Raw genomic sequence first — 12,321 nt, 5'->3', positions numbered from 1 at the left:
ACATTATCGGTCTAACGATGCCTTGGTTAACTTATCAATGATCTGATATGGTCTAACAATGCCTTGGTTAACTTATCAATGATCTGATATGTTCTAACGTTGACTTATTTAACTTTTCAACAAACTTATATTGTCTAACGGTGCCTTAGTTAACTTATCAATGATCTGATATGTCTAACGATGCCTTGGTTAACTTATCAACAATCTTATACGGTCTAACGATGCCTTGGTTAACTTATCAACAATCTGATATGGTCTAACGAAGCCTTGGTTAACTTATCAATGATCTGATATGTTTAACGATGCCTTGGTTAACTTATCAACAATCTGATATGGTATAACAATGCCTTGGTTAACTTATCAATGATCTGATATGGTCTAACGATGCCTTGGTTAACTTATCAACAATCTGATACGGTCTAACGATGCCTTGGTTAACTTATGACAGATCTGATACATTATCGGTGTAACGATGCCTTGGTTAACTTATCAACAATCTGATATGGTCTAACGGTGCCTTGGTTAACTTATGAAAGATCTGATACATTATCGGTCTAACGATGCCTTGGTTAACTTATCAATGATCTGATATGGTCTAACAATGCCTTGGTTAACTTATCAACAATCTGATATGGTCTAACGGTGCCTTGTTTAACTTATCAATGATCTGATATTGTCTAACGATGCCTTTGTTAACTTATCAATTATCTGATATGTTCTAACGATGCCTTGGTTAACTTATCAATGATCTGATATGGTCTAACGATGCCTTGGTTAAGTTATCAATGATCTGATATGGTCTAATGATGCCTTGGTTAACTTATCAATGATCTGATATGGGCTAACGATGCCTTGGTTAACTTAGCAACAATCTGATATGGTCTAACGATGCCTTGGTTAACTTATCAATGATCTGATATGGCCTAACAATGCCTTGGTTAACTTATCAACAATCTGATATGGTCTAACGATGCCTTGGTTAACTTATCAATGATCTGATATCGTCAAACAATGCCTTGGTTAACTTATCAACAATCTGATATGGTCTAACAGTGCCTTGGTTAACTTTGAAAGATCTGATACATTATCGTTCTAACGATGCCTTGGTTAACTTATCAATGATCTGATATGGTCTAACAATGCCTTGGTTAGCTTATCAATGATCTGATATGGTCTAACGATGCCTTGGTTAACTTATCAACAATCTGATATGGTCTAACGGTGCCTTGGTTAACTTATGAAAGATCGGATACATTATCGGGCTAACAATGCCTTGGTTAACTTATCAACAATCTGATACGGTCTGACGATGCCTTCTTTAACTTATTAATAATCTGATATGGTCTAACGATGCCTTGGTTAACTAAACAACAAACTGATATGGTCTAACGATGCCTTGGTTAACTTATCAATGATCTGATATGGTCTAACGATGCCTTGGTTAACTTATCAACATTCTAATATGGTCTAACGGTGCCTTGGTTAACTTATGAAAGATCTGATACATTATCGGTCTAACGATGCCTTGGTTAACTTATCAATGATCTGATATGGTCTAACAATACCTTGGTTAACTTATCAATGATCTGATATGTTCTAACGTTGACTTATTTAACTTTTCAACAAACTTATATTGTCTAACGGTGCCTTGGTTAACTTATCAATGATCTGATATGTCTAACGATGCCTTGGTTAACTTATCAACAATCTTATACGGTCTAACGATGCCTTGGTTAACTTATCAACAATCTGATATGGTCTAACGATGCCTTGGTTAAGTTATCAATGATTTGATATGGTCTAATGATGCCTTGGTTAACTTATCAATGATCTGATATGGGCTAACGATGCCTTGGTTAACTTAGCAACAATCTGATATGGTCTAACGATGCCTTGGTTAACTTATCAATGATCTGATATGGTCTAACAATGCCTTGGTTAACTTATCAACAATCTGATATGGTCTAACGATGCCTTGGTTAACTTATCAATGATCTGATATCGTCAAACAATGCCTTGGTTAACTTATCAACAATCTGATATGGTCTAACAGTGCCTTGGTTAACTTTGAAAGATCTGATACATTATCGTTCTAACGATGCCTTGGTTAACTTATCAATGATCTGATATGGTCTAACAATGCCTTGGTTAACTTATCAACAATCTGATATGGTCTAACGGTGCCTTGGTTAACTTATGAAAGATCGGATACATTATCGGGCTAACGATGCCTTGGTTAACTTATCAACAATCTGATACGGTCTGACGATGCCTTCTTTAACTTATTAATAATCTGATATGGTCTAACGATGCCTTGGTTAACTAAACAACAAACTGATATGGTCTAACGATGCCTTGGTTAACTTATCAATGATCTGATATGGTCTAACGATGCCTTGGTTAACTTATCAACATTCTAATATGGTCTAACGGTGCCTTGGTTAACTTATGAAAGATCTGATACATTATCGGTCTAACGATGCCTTGGTTAACTTATCAATGATCTGATATGGTCTAACAATGCCTTGGTTAACTTATCAATGATCTGATATGTTCTAACGTTGACTTATTTAACTTTTCAACAAACTTATATTGTCTAACGGTGCCTTAGTTAACTTATCAATGATCTGATATGTCTAACGATGCCTTGGTTAACTTATCAACAATCTTATACGGTCTAACGATGCCTTGGTTAACTTATCAACAATCTGATATGGTCTAACGATGCCTTGGTTAAGTTATCAATGATCTGATATGGTCTAATGATGCCTTGGTTAACTTATCAATGATCTGATATGTTCTAACGATGCCTTGGTTAACTTAGCAACAATCTGATATGGTCTAACGATGCCTTGGTTAACTTATCAATGATCTGATATGGTCTAACAATGCCTTGGTTAACTTATCAACAATCTGATATGGTCTAACGATGCCTTGGTTAACTTATCAATGATCTGATATCGTCAAACAATGCCTTGGTTAACTTATCAACAATCTGATACGGTCTAACGATGCCTTGGTTAACTTATCAATGATCTGATATGGTCTAACAATGCCTTGGTTAGCTTATCAATGATCTGATATGGTCTAACGATGCCTTGGTTAACTTATCAACAATCTGATATGGTCTAACGGTGCCTTGGTTAACTTATGAAAGATCGGATACATTATCGGGCTAACGATGCCTTGGTTAACTTATCAACAATCTGATACGGTCTGACGATGCCTTCTTTAACTTATTAATAATCTGATATGGTCTAACGATGCCTTGGTTAACTTAGCAACAATCTGATATGGTCTAACGATGCCTTGGTTAACTTATGAAAGATCTGATACATTATCGGTCTAACGATGCCTTGGTTAACTTATCAATGATCTGATATGGTCTATCGATATCTTCGTTAACTCATCAACAATCTGATACGGTCTAATGAGGCCTTGGTTAACTTATCAATGATCTGATACGGTCTAATGATGCCTTGGTTAACTTATCAACAATCTGGTACGGTCTAACGATGCCTTGGTTAACTTATCAATAAGCTTTGTAGAGAATCTAGAGATGTATCTAGAAGAAATGTCAGTTTGCAGATGTTTGGTTTTCTCCTCTTGTAACCAGTCTGAGAGTTTTTAGGGCCACATCTTTTATTGACTTTTTACAGATTGTCAAATATATGCCTTTAAGCTATTTGAAGGAATGATGCATAAGATATTTAGATTTCTGTTTAATTTCTTATATGTATATTTGCCTATGTTACTTAAAGCTGACGTTGCCAATGTGTTATTCTTTCCCAGGTATTTGCCTTTAACACAGAAGAGATTGAGAGAGGAGGGTGAGTGTTCACATGTGGATACATTCTCATGCAAATATCCACTGAGTGTACAAAACATTAGGAACACCTTCCTAATATTTAGTTGCACCCCCTTTTGCCCTCAGAAAAGCCTCAATTCGTTGGACATGGACTCTACAAGGTGTTGAAAGCGTTCCACAGGGACGCTGGACCATGTTGACTCCAATGCCTCCCACAGTTGTGTCAAGTTGGCTGGATGTCCTTTGGGTGGTGGAACATTCTTGATACACACGGGAAACTGTTGGGCATAAAAAAAACAGCAGCGTTGCAGTTCTTGACTCAAACCGGTGCACCTGGCATCTACTACCATACCCTGTTCAAAGACACTTACATCCTTTGTCTTGCCCATTCACCCTCTGATTGGCACACATACACAATCCATGTCTCATTTGGCCCAAGGCTTAAAAATCATTATTTTACCTGTCTCCTCCCCTTCAGCCACACTGATTGAAGTGAATTTAACAAGTGACATCAATAAGGGATCATAGCTCTCACATGGATTCCCCTGGTCAGTCTATGTCATGGAAAGAGCAGGTGTTCCTAATGTTTTTGTACACTGTCTAAACCTCACATATGTAAAATGGGACCAACTCAATCCCACACATACAGTTGAAGTCGGAAGTTTACATACACCTTAGCCAAATGCATTTAAACTCAGTTTTCACAATTCCTGACATTTAATCCTAGTAAGAATTCCATGTCTTAGGTCAGTTAGGATCACCACTTTATTTTAAGAATGTGAAATGTCAGAATAATAGTAGAGAGAATGATTTATTTCAGATTTGATTTCTTTCATCACATTCCCAGTGGGTCAGAAATGTACATACACTCAATTAGTATTTGGTAACATTGCCTTTTAAATTGTTTGACTTGGGTCAAACATTTGGGTAGCCTTCCACAAGCTTCCCACAATAAGTTGGATGATTTTTTTACCCATTCCTTGTGACAGAGCTGGTGTAACTGAGTCAGGTTTGTAGGCCTCCTTGCTCGCACACGCTTTTTCAGTTCTGCCCACACATTTTCTATAGGATTGAGGAAAGTTCTTTGTGATGGCCCCTCTGTTGTCCTTAAGCCATTTTGCCACAACTTTGGAAGTATGCTTGGGGTCATTGTCCATTTGGAAGACCCATTTACGACCAAGCTTTTAACTTCCTGACTGCTGTCTTGAGATGTTGCTTCAATAAATCAACGTAATTTTCCACCCTCATGATGCCATCTATTTTGTGAAGTGCACGACTCCCTCCTGCAGCAAGGCACCCCCACAACATGATGCTGCTACCCCCGTGCTTCATGGTTGGGATTGTGTTCTTCGGCTTGCAAGCCTCCCTCTTTTTCCTCCAAACATAACGATGGTCATTATGGCCAAACAGTTCTATATTTGTTTCATCAAACCAGAGGACATTTCTCCAAAAAAGTACAATCTTTGTCCCCATGTGCAGTTGCAAACCGTAGTCTGGCTTTTTTATGGCGGTTTTTGAGCAGTGGCTTCTTCCTTTCTGAGCCGCCTTTCAGGTTATATCGATATATAGGACTCGTTTTACTGTGGATATAGATACTTTTGTACCGGTTTCCTCCGGCATCTTCACAAGGTCCTTTGCTATTGTTCTGGGATTGATTTGAACTTTTCACACCAAAGTACGTTCATCTCTAGGAGACCAACTAAATAGCACGTTTGGCTAATAAAGCCAATAAAACGTCAGCTCTCCTCTCCGGCGCGGTCACTGGATCTGCAGTGTTTAGCGTGAATGCGGTCACTGGTTCTGCAGTGTTTAGCGTGAATGCGGTCACTTGATCTGCAGTGTTTAGCGTGAATGCGTTCACTGGATCTGCAGTGTTTAGCGTGAATGCGGTCACTGGATCTGCAGTGTTTAGCGTGAATGCGGTCACTGGATCTGCAGTGTTTAGCGTGAATGCGGTCACTAATGTTGGAACTTTGCTTTTAAAACGTGTATTGCAGCCAAAGCATGATTGAGTTGAATCCCAGCCTCTGAGCAAGCCCTCTTGTTCGTTGTGTATCCCATCTTTGATGTGTGATGAGTGTGTGTGTGTGAGTTAGAGGTCTGACTGGTCTGTTGCTGTTGTTGTTGTTGTGTCCATCATGCAGGAGTGTGTTGGTTAAGAGGATGTTCAGACCGTCAGAGGATGACCTCTCACCTCCTTCCCACAAACAGATCAAAGAGGAAACACACAAGAGAGGTACCAGTCCATATAACCTCTACACAGAGCTACCAGTCTGTATAACCCTACAGAGAGGTACTAGTCTATATAACCCTACAGAGAGGTACTAGTCTATATAACCTCTACAGAGAGGTACCAGTCTATATAACCTCTACAGAGAGGTACCAGTCTATATAATCTCTACAGAGGAACCAGTCTACATAATCTCTACAGAGGTACCAGTCTATTTAACCTCTACAGAGGTACCAGTCTATATAACCTCTACAGAAGTACCAGTCTATATAACCTCTACAGAGGGGTACCAGTCTATATAACCTCTACAGAGGTACTAGTCTATGTAACCTCTACAGAGAGGTACCAGTCTATATAACCTCTACAGAGGTACTAGTCTATATAACCTCTACAGAGGTACTAGTCTATATAACCTCTACAGAGAGGTACCAGTCTATATAAGCTCTACAGAGGAACCAGTCTACATAATCTCTACAGAGATACCAGTCTATATAACCTCTACAGACAGGTACCAGTCTATATCACCTCTACAGAGGTACCAGTCTATCTAACCTCTATGGAGAGGTACCAGTCTATATAGACTCTACAGAGAGGTACCAGTCTATATCACCTCTACAGAGGTACCAGTCTATGTAACCTCTACAGAGGTACCAGTCTATATAGACTCTACAGAGAGGTAGCAGTCTATATAACCTCTACAGAGAGGTAGCAGTCTATATAACCTCTACAGAGGTACCAGTCTATATAACCTCGACAGAGGTAACAGTCTATATAAACTCTACAGAGGTACCAGTCTATTTAACCTCTACAGAAGTACCAGTCTATATAATTTCTACAGAGGTACCAGCCTATTTAACCTCTACAGAGGTACCAGTCTATATAACCTCTACAGAGGTACCAGTCTATATAACCTCGACAGAGGTACGAGTCTATATAACCTCGACAGAGGTACCAGTCTATATAACCTCTACAGAGGTACCAGTCTATTTAACCTCTACAGAAGTACCAGTCTATATAATTTCTACAGAGGTACCAGCCTATTTAACCTCTACAGAGGTACCAGTCTATATAACCTCTACAGAGCTACCAGTCTATATAGACTCTACAGAGAGGTACCAGTCTATATAGACTCTACAGAGAGGTACAAGTCTATATAACCTCTACAGAGGTACTAGTCTATGTAACCTCTACAGAGAGGTACCAGTCTATATAACCTCTACAGAGGTACTAGTCTATATAACCTCTACAGAGGTACTAGTCTATATAACCTCTACAGAGAGGTACCAGTCTATATAATCTCTACAGAGGAACCAGTCTACATAATTTCTACAGAGATACCAGTCTATTTAACCTCTACAGAGGGGTACCAGTCTATATAACCTCTACAGAGAGGTACCAGTCTATATAATCTCTACAGAGAGGTACCAGTCTATATAACCTCTACAGACAGGTACCAGTCTATATCACCTCTACAGAGGTACCAGTCTATCTAACCTCTATGGAGAGGTACCAGTCTATATAGACTCTACAGAGAGGTACCAGTCTATATCACCTCTACAGAGGTACCAGTCTATGTAACCTCTACAGAGAGGTACCGTCTATATAGACTCTACAGAGAGGTACCAGTCTATATAACCTCTACAGAGGTACCAGTCTATATAACCTCTACAGAGGTACCAGTCTATATAGACTCTACAGAGAGGTAGCAGTCTATATAACCTCTACAGAGGTACCAGTCTATATAACCTCGACAGAGGTACCAGTCTATATAAACTCTACAGAGGTACCAGTCTATTTAACCTCTACAGAAGTACCAGTCTATATAATTTCTACAGAGGTACCAGCCTATTTAACCTCTACAGAGGTACCAGTCTATATAACCTCTACAGAGGTACCAGTCTATATAACCTCGACAGAGGTACGAGTCTATATAACCTCGACAGAGGTACCAGTCTATATAACCTCTACAGAGGTACCAGTCTATTTAACCTCTACAGAAGTACCAGTCTATATAATTTCTACAGAGGTACCAGCCTATTTAACCTCTACAGAGGTACCAGTCTATATAACCTCTACAGAGCTACCAGTCTATATAGACTCTACAGAGAGGTACCAGTCTATATAGACTCTACAGAGAGGTACTAGTCTATATAATCTCTACAGAGAGGTACTATTCTATATAACCTCTACAGAGGTACCAGTCTATTTAACCTCTACAGAGGTACCAGTCTATATAACCTCTACAGGGGTACCAGTCTATATAACCTCTACAGAGGTACCAGTCTATATAACCTCTACAGAGGTACCAGTCTATATAGACTCTACAGAGAGGTACAAGTCTATATAGACTCTACAGAGGTACTAGTCTATATAACCTCTACAGAGAGGTACCAGTCTATATAGACTCTAAAGAGGTACCAGTCTTTATAACATCCTACTATAGGAGCGCTGCTTCACAGACAAGCCAAAACAACTTCAGTGGCATAACATCCTGAATGTGTCCATCTCTCCACAGTCCTGCTGTATGTGAGGAAAGAGTCGGATGAGGTGTTTGATGCTCTGATGCTCAAGTCTCCAACCCTGAGAGGCCTGATGGAAGCAGTGAGTATCTCTAAAAAAAGATGCTCTATTTAAACCGATCAGAATCAGCAGGGCAGCCAGATTATGAGGAGGCAAAGTGCAAAAGGAGAAGTTGGGGAGGAAAGCCCTGTTTCTGGGGTTAGACCACCTGACCAGAGGGCGTCCACCAGTTAGTTAGTCTCTATCATCTGGATGATCCAGGTTATCCTCTCTGGTATTGGTAAATCGCATCCACAGCTTGTTCGTGGAATCTAAATAACATTGTCCTTCATTCACAGATATCAGAGAAGTATGGAGTTCCCACTGAGAGGATAGCCAAGATCTACAAGAAAAGCAAAAAAGGGTGAGAATGGAATTCTATTGAACACGGCATTAGAATAAAATTCTATTGAACACGGCATTAGAATGAAATTCTATTGAGCACGGCACTAGAATGGAATTCTATTGAGCACAGCATTAGAATTAAATTATATTGAACACGGCATTAGAATGAAATTCAATTGAACACGGCATTAGAATGGAATTCTATTGAGCATGGCATTAGAATGGAATTCTATTGAAGACGTCATTAGAATGGAATTCTATTGAGCACAGCATCAGAATGGAATTCTATTGAGCACAGCATCAGAATGGAATTCTATTGAGCACAGCATCAGAATGGAATTCTATTGAACACAGCATCAGAATGGAATTCTATTGAGCACAGCATCAGACTGGAATTCTATTGAACACGTCATTAGAATGGAATTTATTGAGCACAGCATCAGAATGGAATTATATTGAGCATGGCATTAGAATGGAGTTCTATTGAACACGTCATTAGAATGGAATTCTAATGAGCACAGCATCAGAATGGTTTCTATTGAGCACAGCATCAGAATGGAATTCCATTGAGCAAAGCATCAGAATGGAATTCTACTCAACACGGCATCAGAATGGAATTCTATTGAGCACGTCATTAGAATGGAATTCTAATGAGCATTGCATTAGAATGGAATTCTGTTGAACCCGGCATTAGAATGGAATTCTGTTGAACATGTCATTAGAATGGAATTCTGTGACAAGAGATGAAAAGTATCTGCCCACTCCATCAAGCAATGGGGACAACAACACAGGGCATTCACGTGACCTCATGGAACCATGGGCCGCACCTGCAGCAACTGGACAACAGGGGGAAGCCGAGGAGATACCTATCATAGACTTCTCCCAGCTGACGCTTGACATACCACCTACGCCACCTCCAGTGGTAGAAACAACCAGCTGGTATGATTGAGTAAAATCAGCCAACAGTAACACGGAAGCAGCAATGTGAGAGTCAGTAGTGCATGACCTTAAATGGTAATAATAGGAAACTTCCGTTTAACACACAGGCCTAAGGTTACGTAGGTCTACAGCACCAGTGGGAACTTACCCTGTAAAAAGGTATATAAAGAGAACAGAGATCATAAGACAGTATGATCCTCGTTAACATATGAGACAGACTTCATATGGAGAATCATCACAGGTAAATTTACTATTGCACTATACTCTTTTTGTTAGACTATAACAATATTAGAGAATTTGATTATTTTGCCTAAGTACTTATTGGATCACTATCTGAATATACTTGGTTGAATTTGGTGACCCCGAGACTGAGTTTACGAAACACAGAGGTCCAAACACCTCTTGAATACAGACGAAGTGGCAGTCACTCAGTGAGACATCAGGTACAGATGTGATTGGCAATACAAGGAAACAGCAAAGTACCAGTTACAATATATTGAGTCCATACACAGTGTTGTAAGTGTATTAAGATACTGGAATTCGGAATCTAGCGTCGTAGCTGCGAGAATACCGATTACAGGAAAGTGACCAAGGGCTGAGCATTTAAGGTAATTTAACTATTTTTGCTATTTAGTCAATATTGTTAGAAGTGTTAACGCATTTGAAGTTTTGCAATATTATCTGGCATAGCTTAAAGCATTAAGGATTGATTGAGCATTATTGTTGTATTGAGTAACTGTATAACCATTGAATTGTAATGATGTGTATAAGACAAAAAACAGAGTGACTTAATAAAAGCTTGAAACTTTGACAACTAGGCCAGATTAACGATCTGGAGAGCAAACGCCTTTGACACTCTCACTGAACAGAAAGTAACCCTGGTTATAGGTTAAAGTGATTGAACTAAAGAATATTTCATTGTGTGGACAATAATATATTTTTTAAGAGAGTCAAAACATATACCAATACTAGTTTCCGAGTGACTACTAGCTGACGAGCATAATAACTAATAGGAGTTGTTATTAGGTATTGATATATACATAGGTAAAGATAACTTGAAGGTAAGGAAATATAAGAGGAATCCATAACGCTTAAGAATATTTAAATAGGAGTATATCTATCCAAGGCCTCATACTAGACCGGAAAATAAGGGAGTGACAACGTGAAAGAAGGAACAAACCCAACTCAGGTGAAGGGCCATTACGAATAAATAGGAGTGTTGGTAGGGCCGCACGGCTAGGCTCTTGTTACACCAAAGTAACTAAAATCCTAAAGTACTCTGCCTAGCCAGAGGACGGGGTAGAGGCTTTTGCTGCAGGTATTGGGCAAAAGTCAGCACCGTGACACTTCTATTGAGCACAGCATCAGAATGGAATTCTATTGAACACAGCATCAGAATGGAATTCTATCGAGCACAGCATCAGAATGCAATTCTACTCAACACGGCATCAGAATGGAATTCTGTTGAACCCGGCATGAGAATGGAATTCTGTTGAACACGGCATTAGAATGGAATTCCGTTGAACACGGCATTAGGAATGGAAATGTTTTGAACACGGCATTAGAATGGAATTCTGTTGAACAAGGCATTAAAATGGAATTCTGATGAACACGGCATCAGAATGGAATTCTATTGAACACGCCATTAGAATGGAATTCTGTTGAAAAAGGCATTAGAATGGAATTCTGTTGAACACGGCATTAGAATGGAATAATGTTGAACACAGCATTAGAATGGAATTCTATTGAGCACAGCATCAGAATGGAATTCTATTGAACACAGCATCAGAATGGAATTCTATTGAGCACAGCATCAGAATGCAATTCTACTCAACACGGATTCAGAATGGAATTCTATTGAGCACGGCATCAGAATGGAATTCTACTCAACGCGGAATCAGAATGGAATTCTATTGAGCACGGCATCAGAATGGAATTATACTCAACACGGCATCAGAATGGAATTCTACTCAACACGGCATCAGAATCGAATTCTTCTCAACACGGCATCAGAATGAAATTCTAATCAACACGGCATCAGAATGGAATTCTACTCAACACGGCATCAGAATGGAATTCTACTCAACACGGCATCGGAATGGAATTCTACTCAACACGGCATCGGAATGGAATTCCTCTCAACACGATTTCGGAATGGAATTCTATTGAGCATGGCATCAGAATGGAATTCTACTCAACACTTCATTAGAATAGAATTCCATTGAACACAGCATTAGAATGGAATTCTGTTGAACACGGCATTAGAATGGAATTCTGTTGAACACAGCATTAGAATGGAATTCTGTTGAACACGGCATGAGAATGGAATTCTGTTGAACACGGCATGAGAATGGAATTCTGTTGAGCACGGCATGAGAATGGAATTTTGTTGAACACGGCATCAGAAAGGAATTCTACTCAACACGTCATCAGAATGGAA

At 39.3% G+C, this 12,321-nt stretch overlaps 1 protein-coding gene across 1 annotated transcript in view; it reads left to right on the top strand.

The window, feature by feature from the left end:
- Positions 1-12,321, top strand: part of grhl2b (grainyhead-like transcription factor 2b) — a 96,066-nt gene that overhangs the window by 74,363 nt on the left and 9,382 nt on the right. The window contains exons 12-15 of the mRNA XM_036971234.1: positions 3,793-3,830; positions 5,953-6,044; positions 8,554-8,639; positions 8,897-8,961. Coding sequence (XP_036827129.1) covers positions 3,793-3,830; positions 5,953-6,044; positions 8,554-8,639; positions 8,897-8,961 — 281 coding nt within the window. The remainder of the gene's footprint in view (positions 1-3,792; positions 3,831-5,952; positions 6,045-8,553; positions 8,640-8,896; positions 8,962-12,321) is intronic.

The sequence above is a fragment of the Oncorhynchus mykiss genome, chromosome 32, assembly GCF_013265735.2.
Source record: "Oncorhynchus mykiss isolate Arlee chromosome 32, USDA_OmykA_1.1, whole genome shotgun sequence".
Lineage (NCBI taxonomy): Eukaryota > Metazoa > Chordata > Actinopteri > Salmoniformes > Salmonidae > Oncorhynchus > Oncorhynchus mykiss.
This window is presented reverse-complemented; position numbering and strand designations above follow the sequence as displayed.